This window comes from Siniperca chuatsi, linkage group LG2 (assembly GCF_020085105.1).
Source record: "Siniperca chuatsi isolate FFG_IHB_CAS linkage group LG2, ASM2008510v1, whole genome shotgun sequence".
In the NCBI taxonomy this organism is placed as follows: Eukaryota; Metazoa; Chordata; class Actinopteri; order Centrarchiformes; family Sinipercidae; genus Siniperca; species Siniperca chuatsi.
The window spans coordinates 28639376-28659925 of record NC_058043.1 but is presented as its reverse complement, the minus strand read 5'-3'; the positions used below and the strand labels follow the sequence as shown (position 1 = coordinate 28659925).

The 20550-nt window shown below is 40.7% G+C and overlaps 1 protein-coding gene across 4 annotated transcripts in view; it reads right to left on the bottom strand.

Moving 5' to 3' along the window:
- The window catches only part of LOC122869544 (contactin-4), a 125530-nt gene that overhangs the window by 34332 nt on the left and 70648 nt on the right, over positions 1-20550 (bottom strand). For 3 of the 4 annotated variants that reach the window (XM_044182673.1, XM_044182683.1, XM_044182702.1), the window contains exons 5-11: positions 17938-18033; positions 9660-9863; positions 9027-9129; positions 8665-8849; positions 3610-3752; positions 3211-3340; positions 2734-2884 (exon numbers count right to left, since the gene is read on the bottom strand). In XM_044182673.1, the coding sequence (XP_044038608.1) occupies positions 2734-2884; positions 3211-3340; positions 3610-3752; positions 8665-8849; positions 9027-9129; positions 9660-9863; positions 17938-18033 (1012 nt within the window). The remainder of the gene's footprint in view (positions 1-2733; positions 2885-3210; positions 3341-3609; positions 3753-8664; positions 8850-9026; positions 9130-9659; positions 9864-17937; positions 18034-20550) is intronic. The other variant, XM_044182692.1, reaches the window with a different exon arrangement.

The following is a 20550-nucleotide window of genomic DNA, read 5'->3' as shown; positions in this document are numbered from 1 at the left end:
ATTACTGGGCCATCATGGAAACAAAGAAGGTCAGTTTCAGGTGAAACTAGGCAGGGTAAACAGCAGACACTCAGGAAGACTCCTCCCTGAGGGCAGGGCCTAAGCAACACAGAGTAGCTTACATTTCTGAGTTCTCAGACCATTTTCACAATTGAGAATGACTTCCGGATGGGAGCCGAAACGTTTTGATTCTGAAAACAGGATCCAGATGACTACGACTGAAACCTTTTTTACTGTATGGAGTCATTTTGTCATTTTTTGAGTCTGGAGGAAGGGGGCATTGAAAAATGGGACTCTCAGCACAATCTGAAGGGTTGGCAAGTAGCTACATCTACAAACATTGTATGAAAAGTTATGAAGGAGAAAACATATTGTTCAAAGACAGTGGATCCCACGGGATAATTTTGTCCAGAAAACAAACTAGATTTTTGTTTGCTTTGGGCTCTAGAAAAAAGCCTGATGTTCAGACTTTCAGCCTATTTAACATATATTTTTTCATGAAGGAGTGGCTATGAGGCTTCCTCTTATTCGGCATGAGATTTGAGAGATAGATTTGAGAAAGATGAGAGCATGTTGGCAATACTGTATAGCTTGTTAACCAAAAATGTTAAATGATGTTATATTAGCTAATAGATTTCAGCATTGTGGTACAATTACATTCATGATTTTGCATAGGCATACTAACCTAAAAACCTATTATTGGGAATCTCGACAAAGTGTCAGAGCGACAGAGTGTCTCACCCCTGCCTGTGTGCGCACGGCGAGAGGAGAGGGAGACAGTGCACTGCTGCCAGAGAAGCCGCTGACGGAGATTACTCTGAGCAGCATGCATGGGAGTAAATTACAATATAATAGATTTGTGGATATTTCTTGCTTTCCCCGTGATGGTCTGAATAACTCGCTGCTGCACTGTGCTGCTGTTGCACTGTGCTGTTCTGTCTTGTCTGTCCGTGCACTGTTCTCTTTTGGTGGCGTTATCAATTAGCCTATAAATTTGTATTTCGCTGCATGAGAAAATAGACATGTGGCGTGAGAGCGTGTGACAAGTGTCAATTGCATGAGTCTCACAGTCAGTGCATGAGACTTGGCAGCTCTGGACTGTTGCTCAGTTCACAGCTGACTGAAGCTACCCCCTTAAGAATTAAGGCTGAAGACTAAGGCTGAAGATTTCACACAATGTCAGTGGTTCTGCTGTAAGCTGCTATTTACAGCCTTGTCATAACTGTCTATTAATACACAAGCTAGAAATATTATTACATTTATTTGCAAATGCACATTACGAGGCCTTTGATTGGAGGCTATTTTAATGACCTGTCAGATTGCCTGTTGAACCATCTTCTTAGAATGGCAAAAGTGGACAAAATGTTTTGACTCAGCAAACTCAGGATACAATAAAAACAAAATAAAACTTTCTGTTAAACTAAAATTACTTTATAGACTTTGAAACAGGTAATTGGTCAAAAACCACAGGTTTCAGACAAGACAGACAGACTGAAATTCAATTCTACATGCTTCCTCTTTATTTCAGTATCCTCTATGGGAAGTTGTTGTGTAAGTTACTAAAGTTGCTGCCTGAACAGAACAAGGAAGCAAGGCTCTCAAAGAAAATTGATGCTATTAAGTTAATTATACAGTTTAAGACTGACAAGGCTTTCTGATGGTGTTTTACACAAAAGACATGCTTTCAGTTGCGTGTCTGATGATGTGTGGGCCTGCTGAACAATGGCTTAAAGGGGGAAACACCTGGAGACTGACCTTGCTTCCCTTAAGAAATTACCTAAATGCACCAATATTATGTCATTAGACTAAAATAATGATGTCAAAAAGGAGACCTGTAGAGTTTCAGTTTGGAACAACTCTAAGAGGGTCAGATTCAGTACCAGAGTGCTGCAGTTGGATTCATGCTAGATCACTGATTGTTGACAACTGCTAAACTGTTGTGAAGTTTTCTGGAATCTGTTTGAGTCCCTACTTTTTGGACCTTTCTAGCAGTTACTCAGCCCAGCCCCTATTTTTTTCTGAACCTACATGAACATTTACCTCTTCTACTCGTTCGCTGAACATTTAATGAAAGCAGCTCTCATACTGCGCTTGAATTCTGGTGGTTCTTAGTGTGTGTATGAGTCTCTGCTAAGGCTGAGTGCAACAACAAACTGTTTCTTTTAGCTTGTAGGTGTTGCCTCAGACTTTAAATCATGACATGGTGTGGCCTGTCATGTAGCCTGAGGTAGAGTTTCACTGAAGGATATGGTGAGATTGTTTTTATTTGTGGTTTTCACACAGATCCCCTCCAGGATCTCTGTTCTACATCCAGCACTTTGATTGCCTTGACGAGCTGTCGACACTGGATGCTTTGAAGTTTCAAACAGCTAAATCATATTGTTCTCTTTATCTTCGGTCTTAAAGAAATGATAGTAATGAAAGTAATGAGTAGGGGTCATGGCCTCATACTTACTTCCAGTAAAAATGCATCAGACAAAACTACTATATCTCAACAGAAAACCAATATTTATTTATTTCTATTTGAGGAATAAGGTGTCTATCTTAAAAAACAACAACACTTTCTTGAACCAAATAATGCTGTGTAATGCAACACTGACTTCTAAAGTCACGTTGACCAGAGGTATAGCCTAAATAACAATGAGTCCTAAAAATGAAAATGACCACATGAGAAATCCTTTAAAAGATGCTATCAGTAGCATTAGCAGCAGTGCATATAGTACAATACCCTACCTCTTGCTGTCCTTCAGGAGTTCACCCCCTCTCCACCAGGAGATTGTGGCCCTGGGGGAAGCGTGGGGGCGACACGCTAAGACCACCTCACCCCCCCTCTGGATCACTGTGGACTTCTTCACGGGCCGCCGGGTGAAGTCAGGTGGGGAAGCTGAGGAACAGACCCATGTTAAGGCTATTTGTCTCGCTTTGTGGAGGGGGAACAGCTGTACATCACCAAAAATGTCAAGTACATCACCAGCAATTATGTAAATTATATTTCACCACCAGACTGGCTTATCGTATGAAAGAATTATGGAAATGAAAGAGTGAGGCCATAGCACAGGGAGGAACGAGTTCAGCCTCTTTTTAGTATTTATTTACTTTCAGAAAGGAAGCATTTTCATTCCACTGACAGCACAATGTACATACAGTATATCTCTGCTTTCAATGAAATTCAATTAATTGTAAATGATACAGGGCAGACAAACTGCTTACCTATAACCTTGAGCTCAGCACTGGCATAGACAGCTCCATATTCATTCTCTGCTACACATTGATACATCCCAGAATCCAACAGACTTATCTTGGATATGGTCAGTCTTCCAGCCTCCACATGGGCCCTCCCCTGCAAATCAGGCCAGCTAATTAATGTTAAATAACATCTTTCACTGATTTATTTACATTTTTTGTGAGATGAATACAAGCTTCTGGATTATCCTTTGCCTTATAGGTTTTCAGTTCAGCATTAGCTAAGTCTAAGAGTAAGATTTGTTACTGAATTACTTCTAAAGGAGACCATTGCAGTATTTTTTGAGAGAATAGTGCAGAAATCACAGTGAGTGTCTAACATTTAGTTATAAATATCAAATCTCAGTGTTACTTGTTGTGTCTTACCTCAGCTATTAGTGGCTGACCATTCTTCAGCCATTTGTATGTAGGCCTAGGCTTACCGGCGGCTTTACATTCCCACTGCAGATTAGCATCAATGGCCATATGAGCATCTTTCAGTGTCTGGACCCAGTGCAGATGTTCAACATCTGTGAAAAATACCAATGAATATGAATATTTATTGACAAAAATGTCAATATTTTATTGCAGATATCTTTAGTTTTACCAATATCTGATTACCTTGTAATGCCTAAGAATAGATTAATTTAATGATGTTTTCCTATACCACTTTTTTGTGACAATATGAATTGTGAAGGTCAATTTTATCAGTTGTTTCCCAGAAAGGCTTCATGAACAGTGTAGAGCAACTTCTTTACAATTTGGGACATGGGTGTTCTGTCTTTGACCGTGGCAAATTTGCACTACTTGTTTCATTCAATTTGCGCTCGCAATCTGTGTGTAATTAGCTCCTGATTTACAAAGGCAGCGGTGGGGGGGGGGTTAGGTTGAGCGCCGTCCTGCCCTGACGATGGCCCGTCTGTGCACACGCCCTTTGGAACAGATGGGTTGAAATTGTGTGTGGATTGTGTTCATAGACTATCTGGCAACTTGGGTGACGTCAGAAAAACATCCAAAACTTGGATCTGTGTATGAAGATCATATATAAATTTGAGAGAGCGTTTCCCGGGTGCCGGGAGATGGCCTTGAAACATGGGAGAAACCCGGGAAGACAGGAGTGTTGGTAGGTATGTAGAAAATACAGTTTGACAAGACCTGCAATCCGAGGTGAAGAGGCTGAGAAAGAGTAAGGCAGAAGGGAAGAGGGTGAAGATGATGTTGATACTGATGTCTCACTACCACACTGAGGTAAATGTAGCCAAATTCAAACTGCAAATGTCTTAACAATAAAAAACAGTTGCATCCTACAGAGATTTCACACTTCACTGATTTTCCCTCCTGACATTGTTAATTTAGTCATTCATTTTTTATTACAGCCGTAGAATCTATTTTTGTTATGGAGCTTTTATTAATTAATTTATTTTTTGCCAACTTATTCATTGCAGCTTTCTAGATGTTTTTGTGGTGGCTTTTGTCTGCTTCTTCACATTTCTCTTTCTCAACAAGACCACATTTTTCAATACAACATTATTTACTTCAATTTATTACCCTTCAGAAATTTCCCCTGCAAAACCTAAATGCACAATCAACCGCAACTAACTACTTCTCCTCTTTGCATGATCTGACCTTTAATGCATAGACTAGACATTAAAGAGTAAGTGCACTTTACCGGTGACAAACAAAGTGCAGTCAAGCGGGGCACCTGGGTCACACATGGAAACAAGTTGAGCTTATAAAGAATGAATTTTCATACATTAGTGACTTTCTCACTAATCCCGCAGTTTACATGTGATTCAGTTTTGCTAGCTATTGTTCTTTAGCTTAGCAGCTAGCAATGGTCTCTCTATCTCTCTCTCTCTCACTGCGTGTCAAATGTTTAGCCATTCCTCTGCCTCCTTTAGTGATAATGGTACATGTAATAAATGTAGTTTTTTTTTGTAGTGTTGGAGGCAAGGCTTAGTGAATTGGAAACTCAGTTCTGCACCATGGGAACTCGTTAGCTGCTGTAATTAGCCAGCCCCCAACAGCTGGTGTGGACCGACCAGAGGTAGGCTGGGTGACTGTCCGAAGGAAGCATAGCCCTAAGAAAAAGCCCACAGTTCACTACCAACCTGATCACATTTCTAACAAGTTCTCCCCACTCAGCGACACACCCACTGAGAAACCAACTCTAATTATTGGCAGCTCCATTTTGAGAAAACGTGAAGTTAGCCACACCAGCAACCACAGTCAAATGTATTCCTGGGGCTAGAGCAGGCGACATTGAATCCTATTTAAAACTGCTAGCTAAGGATATGCGTAAATACAGTAAAATTTTTATTAACATCGGCAGTAACAACTCCTGATTACGCTAATCATAGGTCACTAAAATGTTGAGTCAGTGTGTAGCCTACATATGCAAAGACAATGTCGGACTCTGTAGTTTTCTCTGGGCCCCTGCCAAATCTGACCAGTGATGACATATTTAGCTGCTTGTCTTTATTCCGCCGCTGGCTGTCGAGGTGGTGTCCAGCAAATGATGAGGGCTTTCTCAATATAATAGCCCAAACTTCAAGGACTACCTTTTTTCACCTATGTGACATTGCAAAAATCAGGCACATCCTGTCTCAAAATTATGCAGAAGAACTAGTCCATCTATGTGTTACTTCTAGGCTGGATTATTGCAATTCCTTATTATCAGGCTGCCCAAATAAGTCCCTTAAGACTCTCCAGTTGATCCAGAATGCTGCAGCACGTGTACTGATAAGAACTAGGAAAAGAGATCCAGAATAGAATTTTAAATCTTTCTCCTAACCCACAAAGCTCTTAATGGTCAGGCACCATCATATCTTAAAGAGCTCATAGTACCTTATTACCCGACTAGAACACTGTGCTCCAGGGCTACTTGTGGTTCCTAGTGTCTCCAAAAGTCTTATTACTATAATTATCATTATTATTATTTTTTAAAACTTCTATGTGGAATTTGCATTCTCTCTCTCTCTCTCTCTCTCTCTCTCTCTCTCTCTCTCTCTCTCTCTCCTCCCCTGTCACCACTGTCACCAAAGTGCTTGCTCTTGGTGGGAATTGTTGGGTCTCTAATATTATAAAGAGTACGCTCTAGACCTGCTCTATAGGAAAAGTGCAATGAGATAACTTCTGTTATGAAATAAATAAAATTGAATTGAATACATTATCACTGTAGCATCAGTATCAAGGGCAATCACTCTGGCTCCTCTTATTTCCTTCACAAGCAGTGCTCTCTCCACCATGACGTCATAAATATCCATGATGTTATAAAAATCTAAGAATAATGAAACTTGGCTACACTGTTTTTGCACAAATTATATCTAAGGATGAATAACTAGTAAATTACCTATTGGCATAGTTTTTAGTCAAGCTAGAATAAGCTTTAGCAATACTGCTCTATTTCCATATTTATTTTGTACATGCTTGTATCAGGCCAAAATATGTAAAACAATAAAATTTTGTAGATGACACCCAAATTAACCTTGCATTAAACTTGATGACTTCAATGTTTGAAGTTCCTGCAGCTAAACACAAAAAAACTGAAATACCTGTATTGGCACGCAAAAGAAGAAAGGCTGAGAATTAGTGCTCATCTCAACTTCTTTTCTTTGAAAACCAAAAACTGAAACTCTTGGGTCTTATTTCTCTTGATGAGAAAATGTGTTGATGTAGTCATATAGACAAAATTATATGTAAATTGGGCAGAGAGACAAGTGCTATTAAATTAGTCATAGATAGATTTAAGGATGGTCTGTCTGATACAGGGCTTTATAGTTTATGACAAGAATATAGTGGGGAAGTGTATTGTTATATTTGCAGACTGGGTAGTTATGGACATTTGATTGCAGTGTGTATGCTGCAGTACTGCTGATTATATTACATACTAGTACTGTACCTTGTTTAATTTTATTGTATTAACGGTTTTATATGTATATATGTATAGTATATGTATATGCACATGTATGTAATTTTACTTACTATGACTTATGTCATATTACTTTCACTTTTTTTATTAACATAATCACATGAAATTGTTGTACAAACTGTTTTCTATGGACTCAAGGAAGAGTAGCTGTCGCACTGGTAACAGCTAATGGGGATCCAAATACATAAACAAAAAAATCAATCTGTCTGCATACTATCATAATAAGAATTTGAGGATTTGTGTCCTCGCAGGACTTGTCCAAGCTTTTATCTCCAACAGGTTAGACTATTGTAATGGTCTTTTCTCAGGTCTCCCAAAAAATAATTCTCAGGCAACTTCAGCACATTCAGAAAGTTGCTGCTGAGTCCTGACAAAGATAAAGAAAACTAAACACATCACATCAATTCTCAGGTCTCTGCACTGACTTCTGGTGTGTCATAAAATAGAGTTTGAATCACCGTTGATTGTCTATGATTCTCTCAATTGTTTAGGATGTAAATACATCTCTAACTGTCATTTACCAAATGAACACTCTCTGCCTCTCAGGTAAGTGGTCTGTTAACAGAGTCCAAATTAAACATGGAGAAGCAGCATTTAGCTACTTTGCACCACAACACTGGAACAAACTCCCAGAAGATATAGGACTTCACCCAACTTTGACTGCTTTTAAAATCCAGGTTCTTCCCTGTTCTTCCCTGTTCTCCATTGCCTTTGACTGAAGCATCAGCCCTAATTATTTTCTACCTTGCACTTGAATTTATATTTTAAATTTCTTTTAAGGGGTTTCTATCTGAATTTATTTTAATGTTTTTTATGGCGTATTTTGAATGCATTACGTAAAGCAAATAAACTTGCCTTGCCTTAATCTTTAGTACTACTGACGTCAAACTAGATGCCCTAGAATCAAGACACTGGGTATACAAGTTCTACGTAAAACCAAAATATAACCTAACCTAGCCTAACTTAAAGACTGATATCCATCTTTTCCAGTTCCTTATCAACACATACAGCAGACAGGAACAGTGGAGACTCTCACACATTTCTCTACCTTAAGAGGACAGTTGTGAATATTCGTTGATGTAGACAATGCTTTCCTATGACATACAAATGACTAATTTCAAAGCTTGCAGTTTGACAACTGGTTCGTTTTGATTCTGTGGAGGCGGTAGACTTATGCTGACATATGAGTAATCTCATTTTCTACTTCAAGCCACTGTTTAAAAGAAATATTCAGTATGCCGTGGGAGATCTTTAACATCGTGATTACAAAAAAGCACAGATAATGAGCACAAAGTAAATCCAGATTATCCTGGAATTATAAGGCTATTTCATACTGAGACAATAACTCAATTACTTTAAATAGAACAAATAATAAAGCACTTCAGGTAATTTTCCAAAAATGCAAATAAGAAATAATTATATGGTAAAGTGCTGGATATTAAATAGTACTGAAGAAAAAGATTAGCAGTAATCTCCATGAAACAGGTAGCAAAAGCAAACATGGTTCTTACTGTGGAATATAAGTTGCCCTCTGGCAACATTTCGTCCTCTGCTGTTTTCAGCTATACACTCGTACACACCGGCATCCTCTGGGCGAAAATATGGAATTTCCAGAACCCCACTGGAGTGGTTGATTTTAATCTTGCCAGGGAATGTATTTCCATCAGCTCGTCTCCATGAGATGGAAGGCACAGGGCTGCAGAGGTCACACACAAAAGGTCACGCTGGCCACATGCTTCTGCTCGCACTGACCAGAAGGACTGCTGCCATGTTTGTCGGTCTGTTTGTAATACAGGATGTGTGGCCACTTCACATATCTGACAATGCAATGTGAGGAGTAGAACTGCACTGAGCTAATGTTTCTGACACTTACTTTCCTAAGGCAAAGCATTCCAGCTTCACTGATGATCCTTTAGAGATGTGAAGGGTGTCAAGAAACTGAACCTCAATCTTTGGCTCGTATTCACCCATCACTACTGCATGAAGGATAAAAGCAAATCAAATCAGTCAAAACACAAAACATGGACATGCAGTTTCCTGTAATTCATATTGGATGCAAGAGCCTTGGCGCGGATGACACAGGCAGAGAGCGCGTGTTGACGCCTTATACAACAGCGATTTTCTTAGCGGATGGATGAGTTTGGATTACATATCTGCCTCAGCTCAAATCTAAATTGGTACACATAAATGGTCCTGATGGGGTTTAGTGTGTGTGGCAAGCTCCATACTGTGTGTGTGCCTGCGTACATTATTGTCAGCACAGACTACATTTCTGGTTATGTAAATATGTGCCTTCATGCAGATAGAGAGGGTTTCTCGCATATATAACCCTGTGTAGTTCAGAGGCTCTGGGATGGTGCGAAAACTTTGCTCATAAGCAAAAGCAAAACCAGTGTCACGCTCAAGACAAGCGATTTATCTCTTAGGCTCGCCTTCCCTCCGACAGCATGTGTCACTTCAGTGCACAAGATAACCAAGGGACAGCAGAGGCGAACAAGATGCTTACCGTCCCTCCGCACCACCACAGGGGTTGGAGAGCTGAACACAGTGGCATTGGTCATCATGTTTCTCACCGCACACGTGTAGTTCCCAGCATCTGAGGCTTCAACTTTGGCTATGTACAAGTTGCCCGTCCTTTGAGAGATAAAACGACGAGCGTCCTGCTGCAGGAAGCTCCACTGTCCGTTGAAAAACCATGAATATTTGATTTCTAGAAAAAAAAAGAACAGGTAATAAAAAACAGATACATTGGAATTCCAAAAATGACTAGGGGCCTCATTTATGACCACTGCCTACACAAAACGGGACCACTTTGCAACCTGAACTAGGTTTTAGAAATCCAATATGACATCAAATAGCATTAAAGAATTGCTCAATAGAACATAACTCGTTTTTAAATATTCTAATACTGTGCATATATCACCAAGTACGATTTTAGTTTGTATAGTTTTTGTGTGTAAACTCGCTGCAGTGAACACGACTGTGCTGTCAGGCGCACAGAGGGACTGGTGGCTGCAACACACTCTGCCTTCTCCAGTCACCTCACCCGGCACATCTTCACCACCTGCACATAGCCTATGTTTACTTGATTACACAGCCATGTAATAAAAGATAAAACAGTGGTTTACCAGCTTCCTCAGCCATGTCGGTGTCACCCTCCTTCTCCAACACTATGGTACATACACTTGTGTCCCCTAGTATAGAGGCCATTCGGGTTTCCGGTGGTGACAGCTCAGGTGTGCCCTTGCCCCCACCAGTAGCAGAAACGCTCTGGTGGGCTGCAATTCCTTTTTTTGCCTCCACCTTTAGGTCTGACCACTTTTTTTTTATTTCAGGTACTGTCCTGTTTGATTAACTTACTGCATTAAACGCAGCAGTAACATGTTGCCACTCACTGTATTTTCTTTAGTTTGTGGGCCCACTGCTGTGGCCACCAAACAATATGTGCTTTCTAACCTCCACCTCACCCACAAGCACCCGATTTCTGTGTCAGAAAAAAACGTTTTCTTGGTCTTCCTCTCGGTTCTTGCCATGACTCACCTTAAAGAACCATTGATCAGCAGGCTCATTTCTATGTATCAATATTCATGAGGTGCTTTGCATTGACCATTTATGGTTGAATGTGGGAGTGTAGAGGGCGGGATATGAGGCTGATCTACTGCATATTTCCATGTGGACTGTGATTTATAAAGGGAACATTGCCTGCCTGCGTGCATGTGCACGGTTTTATAAATCTGATTATTTTTCCAGCTTAAAGTACACTTTTATGGATTCACATCAAAAGGTTGCCTAAGTGCTTATGCACAAAAATATTCTGATTTATAACACAGTGCGCAATGAAGTCCCACAATGATTTCCGTTTATAAGTCACAATCAACTGGAAATTTGGAGCACCTGCTGCAAGCTTTGTCCCACCCTTTTAACATAGTTGCCTATAAATGGTCAGTGAAACGCCCCTAATCAATATTAATCCATACTGTCTGCATGAAGACAATGGTGGTAAATTCTGACAGAAAAGATACAAAATAAATAAATAAATATAAATTCACCCAGTGTGAAATTGAAGTTCTTGTTGGGGAGGTTGAAGCATGAAAAAAAGATATTGTTTGGTGGACAGTGTGGACATCACAAATGCCAAAAAGGCTGTAAAGTGGCAGCATGTGGCGGATGCAGTGAATGCTGCTGGCTCAGAAGGTCGGACCTCTCCGGAATAAAAGTGGTCTGACATAAAAGTAGAAGCCAAAAGGCGCATAGCCTTACACAGAGCTCGACCCCCTTGATGAGCAACTTGCAGGAATAATATGAGAATCTCTCCTGAATGGAGCAGTGACGTAAGAGTAGGGGGACACAGATATGCAACGGGATGACCCAGGTAATAATTTGTATTCCCTCGTTTAAAAAGAGAATAAACCAAATGCATTCAAGTTGTGTTTAAACATTTAATTACACAAACTTGAGACATTTTCAATTGCTTTTAGTCGCTGCGTGTTCTAGCGGGGTTGGTGGTGCTGTAGGTGAGCATGAGTGCGCCAAGCCCCGGTGTCTCCACTGCACCGCGTGCGTCTCAACCCTCCAGCGGCCGCATCCTCACAGATGCAGTCCTACAAACGCAAAGAGATTCATCGACTCAATCAACGAGGTTGCCAATGAGTTAAAAGAAATAAGACTTGTTTTTATGTGATGTAAGCTGTACACTGAAAGATCTACTTAATAAATTAACTGACAGTGAAAGGGCCATTATCTCATTGGCAGTTCTGCGCAATGAACATGTGATAATAATACATGAAACTATACAGTATAGTGCCCGACTGAGGCATCGAAAAAGGCATCTGTTTAAACGTAATTTGTCCTACTGTTCACTGTTTATTTATGATACTAAGTTCCATGCATGTATTGTTTAATAATTATAGATCCAATTAGATATGATATCACTGTACAACCTAGGGGAGTTATTTTGCAAAAACAGATATCTGTATTTATTAACTTAAGTAATAATATCAATCAAAGTGGTGCTTGTTTATTCATTTTAAGAATCTTTTTTATCTGTTTTTACAAATGATCTCTTCATTAAATATAAGTGAGTGGTATATTTTGATTCATTTTACACAATGGTATCAATTTCAAACCGTTTCTCGAGTCGCAGTTTCTCATTTCTTCAGTTTATGTGCATATGTATGGGTCAACCGCACATTCTCCAGTTAAGTTTTTTTTTTATAAATCCCAAAGTTTGCATATAAAGTGGCATATGCCTTCTTTTGTGCATATGCAACGTTTAGAAATGAGGCCCCTGGACAGTAAGACCAGTAGCCTACATTTACAGGAAGAGATATAATTACAAATAAATTATGAGATATTTTATTTCTCTGCAAAAAATATAGATATAAGATGACGATTTGTCAACAAATCCCATGAAAAGACCAAAACCATCAATGAATTGAATGTACAAAGTATTGCCTGCCTATTAAAGGCCCAGCAAAATGGCAGTTGGAGGGTTAGAGGGAGTTGATCAAATTGTTTAGATTTGATTGGCTTGCTGGAAGTGGGCGTGGTTTAGTGAATTTGGTGAGATAAGACCTGTATGACTGTTGGCCTCTACCAAAACCTCCCTCACCAGAAATGAATAAACCGTGGTCTTTTGGAAAGTTTTTGCCAACTGACATCCAAACACACACTTCAACCACATGATATCACTCTGCTACCTACTACGATCCACAAGCTAATGGTCAAGCAAAGCTTTACAGTATATTATGTGCAGGTTGAGCTGGTTGCCCCAAATTACATTTGATTGGATACATTTATGCATTCACTCCTGAGGTCAGGATGAGTCATCAAAAATACTCCTGTTTTACAACAAGAGAAAAGAGAAGGACGCATAATATATATATATATATATATATATATATATATATATATATATATCTGACATATATTTGGCCTATACCAAGCAATAAAAGAACAAGTAACACAGGGACAAAGGATTAGAACTTGGGAAACATTTATTTTTTTTTTACTTTACTTTGAATACAATATATAAATCAGCGACACTGTTGCACTGGGTGGCATGTTCCTTTATTAACACTAGAACGGCCGTGACGGTCATTTTGACCGTTTTGAAATTTATATGTGCAATAACTTTGTTGAATAAAAAAATACAATCCTGCTGTACATGACTTTTCCTAAAAGTGTCTGTATTTTTATTTACAATGGGTTTCATATAAATTACACAAAAGGAAAAGAAAATATGATCATTTTTACCTATTTCAGCCATACGCAGTCATTTTGACCGCACTGAATTTCACGCTATTCTATTGTTCTATTTTTTGCGCGCTTTGTTATACAAATAGGAACTATTGTCAAAGAAACATCGCTAGCGGTCTCTAGTGCTATTAGCATATGCTAATTTGCTTACAAATACAAATTATTAGACTAAATTGGCTATCAGTACAATAATTTAAGAAATTCAGCAATTGCCTAGGTTGGAGTTTATAAGGAGCCTTTAGAAAATGTCTGAAATGAGTGAAAGAATGAAGAGAAACATGGCCGCTGCCATGGCCTTGGAGATGCTTCAGAACTTGGACAGCAATGACTCTGACGCAGGGGATCTATCGGAGGTGGAAAGTGACAGCGACCTTTCCTTTGTGCAAGAAAACACTTCATCCTCATCAGAGAGTGATTCAGAGTCCATACCGAGGAAAAAGAGGTGGTTACTTTCATCGGAGACTAGGGATCCAGATGTTCCGTTCACGGCTGACGTTCCAGGTGAGCTGCCCTGCGCGCCGCTATGCACCGCTGTCCTGTCTTGTGCTGCCCTGCGCTAGTTATAGCCTGGGCTATTCGCTAGTTATTTTTATCATTATGCTATCATTATTATTATTATTAGGTTATTATTGTTGTCCTAGGCCTTCTCGAACCAGTACCTGCTCTTGAGCCAACTGGAGTGCTCAGACTGCCCTTGGAGTCATCTCGGCCTGAGGACGCTGTGGAAAAGGGGAAGGATGGGATGGTGTGGACGGTCCTTCAGTCAACTGAACGTCCAGGGAGAAGGCAGAGCCAAAATGTCCTGACTGAAGCTGCTGGCCCCACAGCGCACGCGAAGCACAACATCGGAGATGCGCTCACAGCCTTCTTGTGTGTGTTTGACGATGGCATGCTGAAACACATCAGGGACTGCACTGTGGCTGAGGCACATCAGCACCGTGGTGACAGCTCATGGGACCTGACAGTGGCTGAACTGAAGGCCTTCATAGCGCTGCTATATATCCGTGGAGCACAGGGAGCAAAAAGCATGGAGTTGGGCAGCCTTTGGTCGGAAAAATGGGGCTTCTCGTTTTTCAAGGAAACCATGTCCAGAAATCGCTTCAGGGAGATAATGAAATTCCTGCGGTTCGACAAAAAAGAGACCCGACGTGTGCGTCTGCAGGATGACAAGTTTGCCCTGGTATCGGCCACTTGGAATAAGTTTGTTCAGAACAGCATAGCCTGCTACAAGCCCGGTGCTAACATAACCATTGATGAGCAGCTGCTCCCCACCAAGGCCCGGTGCAGATTTATCCAATACATGGGAAATAAGCCTGATAAATCTGGAATAAAATTTTGGCTGGCTGCGGATGTCAACTCAAAATATATGCTGAACGGGGCTCCATATCTGGGAAAAGAGGAGACGTGGAGCAGAGGTCAGCTCGTGGGAGAGAGTGTGGTGCTGAGACTGGCGGAGCCATTCCTGGGGAAGGGAAGAAATATTACTACAGATAATTTCTTCACTTCTCTCAAACTGGCCACCACCTTACAGGCCAAGAAGACCAGCCTGGTTGGCACCCTGGGGAAAACGAAGCGTGAGTTGCCCCCCTCCGCAAAAGAGCAAGCGGAGCTGTTCAGCACAAAGGTGCTAAAATGTGCAGATGCGACGCTCACCATCTACCAGGGAGGCCGAGGAAGAATGTGTGCATTCTGAGCTCTGTGCACACAAGCGTGGGCATTACCGATGGGCCGAAGGCAAAGCCGGAGTCGGTAACATACTATAATAACACCAAATATTGCGTGGATGTCCTGGATCAGATGGCAAGGGCATACTCTGTGAAAGGCGGTACGCGTAGATGGCCAGCGGCTGTCTTCTATAACATCCTCGACCTGGCTGGAATCAATGCCCACATCCTCTTCAAGGAGTGCACCAGCAGCAAAATAGCCCGGAGGAAGTTCATGCAGCAACTGGCAGAGGAGCTGAGAGTGGAGTTCATGGAGGGAAAGGGGGCAGCATGGCAGTTGGCACAAGGTCCCAGTCAGCAGCAGAAGCAACCATCACAGCAGACACCAAAACGGAGGCAGTGCCAGGTTCGGAAAAGCTGCAAACAAAATAAAACACACGACACCTGCTGCAAATGCCGCAAACCTGTGTGTGGAAATTGTGCACGGAGAACAGAGGTCACTTGCGTTGACTGTGAAGCTTAAATAGCCAAGCACGATATTGATGTAATTAGTTAATATAAAATTTGTAGCCTAATCCTTTTATGGTTCTAAACGTCGTTCGTGGCTCTTTTTTTAACGTTAGATCTGCTCGTTTCCAGCTTTTCCGATTATTTTCTGTGTTATAAATGTGTTATAAATGTTAAAACAAACTTTTTCAGAATCAAATAGATCATTTTAATTGTTATTATCTTGTTCTGAGTTATGCTGAATAAATACGGAAAATTACGGTTTACTATATGCGATGATGTGAATATTGATAAATGTATAATTAAACTTTTTTAAATGTACATTTTGGTGTTATTTGGTTTTTTAAAAGATATCCTAACACATCAAATACATTAATCTCCCATTTAGGTATTTATCACTAGAGAATATAGAGTTTGGTATCTAGCGGTCAAAATGACCGCTTACGGCAATTCTAGTAGTTGTGGAATTCTGGCACTTCTAGTGTTAAACTGAACATTGCCACTGTAGTTTCTTTTGAAGGCTCCAGCAAAAGAATGCAGGGTCATCCTGTGTAGAAGTAGAATCCGGCTCAACTTTTGCAGCAATGCAACGTACTCTAGCAATCAAATATTTGCCAAGCATACATTGGTCATAGATTACTTTGTAATATGAACAAGGTAATTCTACTGTTTACCTCACGATTGTCACAACTGAGAATAAAATGATTGTCACTGTGATAACTTCTACAGTTGTAAACTCTGTCTTGTAGTATTATAAACTGCAGTGTTTTGGTATCTTATAAGCTGTTAAACTAATGGATCTATTACTCAAACCTGCTTTCCTGGATCATATTTCATTGTTTCACTGGTACCTGAAACAACACGCCCCCACCAAATCTTCCCCTTGTGCTTTTTTAACACAGGGCTTTTTTTTGGTCTGAATTCCCAGTTTGAAATGATCGGTTATGGTCTTTAAATGTGATTTGTTACCAATAAGAAAAAATAGAATAACTCCTGCCTTATCTTTTGAGTATGAACCAAGGCTGGTATCACAGTAAAATGAAGAATGGAAAGGAATGATACGAATATCAATGTACAAGTGTAAAACACATACACAGCAAGAGTGAGAGAGGGGGAGAGATATCTGCATGGACTGCAGTGTGAACTTGGCTATTAGTGCAGCCTTTCTGTATCAGACACATGACATTCTGCAGTCAGCCCTTTTGACTGGGCAGACGGTAAAAAGTCCCACTCACTTCCTTGAGGGAAAATAGTGAATTAAAATCATTACACGGAAAGTCAGGGCAGAAACTGACAGACCTTTCATGATTAGGGACTATCAGATACTGGGTCTGTTTAAGAGCTGCAGTCTCACAGCAACAGAGGACTTGCAGGCACATCTTCTGACAGACTTTAACTCTCAGCATGGCTCCTTTTAGACCACTTACCTATTGATTGCTCAAAGAAGCTTCAGATGATTCCTCTTTTATTAAGGTGCATCACCGCACTCCTCAAGTTGTGCTTCAACAAGCATTAAAGAAGCTTTGAAATAATTTAAATCTTGTGGCAATAAAAAAACACCATTTTGCACCATTTTTCAATTTTAAAACACCTCAAGCTAGCATTATCGTGTAGTGCAAATCCCTTCAAATTTGTGACTATGCTCTGTTTAAGAGGAGAAATAAAGAGATGGAGGCTTTTAAAAGGGGAGGGAGGGAAGGCTGGAGGGCAAATTGCTAAAGTGTGGAATCCCACATGGCCACAGGATTCAGCTGGCAACAGAGAGTGGAGAAAGGCTGGTACGCTGGCGTGAAATTGTGCTGTTGGGCACGGAATGGCTGCAGGAGTGCGGACCACTTTGAGGGTCTGCTAATCAGCAGCACACAGACACATGAGCCGACTCACAGCTGTGCCATGGGATAAACGCTCTCCCGGCCATAGCAGCCACCAGCAGCCTTTATTACCCACAGATAACCTGCCCACATCAAGAAAAAAATTGACAGTTGGGGAAGTGGAGCACTGGAGACTTTATAGATGACAGCATGGTCACAGATCATATGGGCGAGAAAAGTGAGCTCAAGGTTAAGAAGTGTGAGGCTATGAACTATAGATGTGAAGGCATGGGTGTGGGCACTGGCTGATCATAAAAAGTTCCCTGTCTGACAGATAAAGAGAAGTGAGTGGAAAACAGTTTGTCAGAGTTCGAAAAGAAGAGCAGCAAAAAGGTAAGGTGGTAAGGTATAAAAACAAAAGAGACACAGCAGTGTTACAGGGAGATAATGAGCAGCAGAGTGAGGAACAATAAAGATTGCTGATGCAAGCAGGAGTGTGAGACTACAGCAGACAATGCAGAAGAGTTAGGACAGAGCACAGTACCTCCATAATGGGGTGGGGGGCCGCAGAGCAGAACCACGGCTTGACCCTCTCTCACCGACACCGTGTTCCTTGACTTCCTGCTGAAGTTCTGCAGAACTGTTGAATATAAAATAAAAACTTTTTCAGGGTTTGACAGCTTTAATAACTTTACCTAAAGGTGACATCCAGGGAAGGGCAATTCATTCTGCACAATATTTCCCTGTCTGTTCATATTGCGTACAAGTCAAACCAGAGAGTCCCCTGTTAATATCACAGCAAGTGCAGGAAATTGGGTAGAGGGTGCAGCAAAGTGATTGTCACCAATCGAGCTTCAAAGATTACGTTCACCTTTAATTAAATGCTGCTGTGCTGTGTGAGAGAATAAACAGTGGGAAGACATATCAAGCCCAAAGTCTTAGAAATACCAACCATGTCCCAGGAGGGATCAAGCAAATATCAATGGTGGTCAAATCAGAACTCGACTGATTAAAAATCCCCCAAATCAAAACATACAGTCATCATTCCTTCATGTATTCCACTGGTGCTACAGACTAGTATGAAAAGGTAACACAATCATTTCAGACATGGCAATTGACAGTCAATCAGGGAAAAGTTTAGAAAAAAAGTCTCCCTGCATCTGAAAATTTACAGTGAGGATAACCATGGATATTTTGTGAGGCTACTTTTTGGAATCAACGGACACCTTCACTCAAAAATGTGTTTCTTATGTTTAATGCCCGGATTCCACCAGGCATGGCTCTATAAAGTTGCATCTGCAAGCTGGTTTTGTTCTGTTCTCCAAGCAGCTTCATACCCTAACAGGAGCGTCAAAAGCAGAGTGGTTTGTCTACCTGGCGTTGTTGACTTGATTTGGTCCTTTTTCCTTGACTTTTGTGCTTCTACCATGGGTATGCAGGCTACGTAGTTAAATGGTTTCTATTTTTGTCTGTTTTAGTTGTGTTTTTTGTTGATATACGATTGGAGTCTGCACAGGGTGTTTTAATTAGAAAATTGACTGGATGCTCTATACCGTTTCTGTGTCTGACTTCCTGCCCGGTTCGATCTGCTCTGTGCAGCTTGATGCAGCTCCCGTCAAAAATAGACTCGCCGCATATTCACCGCGGAGCAGTGCGGAAAGCCGCTTCTGGGACGCGCTGCGGTGCATCTGGTGGGATCACAAGCATGGTCTAGAATAGCCCTGATCAGCTGGAATGCGACGCAGCTGTGCCCGGTGGAATCCAGCAGTTAGTCCACTAATATGTCAGACCTTGACTTGTATCTGTGCAACGTTTGTCACTAGTGAGGTGTTTCTCTACTGAAATCGGAGATGTCTGTACACTTCCCTAAAATCTGAGATTTAAACGTACTCCAGGCAAGCTAGATTTGGGATGTCACAAATCCGAAAGCCAATCGCAATGCCACCAACAAAGAAACCTGAAACCTCCAGTGCAGAGCAGACTTGTCAGTAGGAGAGTGAAAATTGTGACAGCAAACATGGTGTTCAGTTTTTGGAGGTAAACCTGACCATGGAGCTTCCTTCCATTATCTACTAACAATACAAAATAACAAAGTGAACACACTGTAACATCGTATTGTATGTTTCACAACCACTAACACTGTGTGAGCCACTGCCAGTTACAAGCTAACAAACAACATAAACAAATAAAAGATGCTAACTGCACTTACCATTCTGATACGTCTGCTAGTTGCCGATTTTGGTGCACAACAGACTCCTCATCTGAGTCTGACTGAGTCTCAGACATGTATGGCTGCCTGAATCTCTCCAATCTTTCCTCTAACTCCAGCCATTTTGACGCGTACCGCTCGCTCACCATGGATCTTTGTCTCTCACCCACATCCATGCTCTCACCAGCATCGGTCAACATAACTTGACCTAATGGGCGCCCCATTCATAGATCCAGAATTTCTCAATGAGGGAGAAAGAGTAGATGTGCTTCCAGCCCCTTCCAGTTTATTTTTTTTAATTTTTTTAACTTTTTTTGTGGGAAAACCATGTTAAACAAAATATTAATCATAGCAATGTATTTTTACATACTTAAAAACATGTCTGGAGGGGAACTTTAATATAAATGTGAGCAAAAGTCGTTCAAATAGCACACAATGCAAACATTTTAAATTTACATTGAACATGTGATTTTGTCACATTTCAGAGACAAAGAAATGTATACAGATGTATATAGTAATGTAAAAGAATTACTGTCCTGCGGTTGTATGCCTCCGGCAACAGTCAAGTTGCAGTTTACATCCATGTCTGTCCACACTCATATAATATATGTAGTGAATACTTGGAAGGAATTGAATAAAAGTTATAAAGTGTATTTTTTGGCTAAATGGAAGTTAACTATATTGATGATACATTTATATGATTCCAGTGAAGTGTGTTGTTCCAGACTCCAGTCAATGTGTGTAAAATCTGGAATCGCCTGAGTTATGGTGTTGAATAATGGCCAAAAAAGTGTATTCCAGGACATTATGATGTCACACATTATGTGAATCAGTGACACCAATTCATTGTCCGACCAACTGTGAAATATGATCATCAGTTCTTGAGTTATGGCCAGAAACGTGTTTTGTGAGATCACAGTGATCTTGACCTTTAACCTTTGACAACCG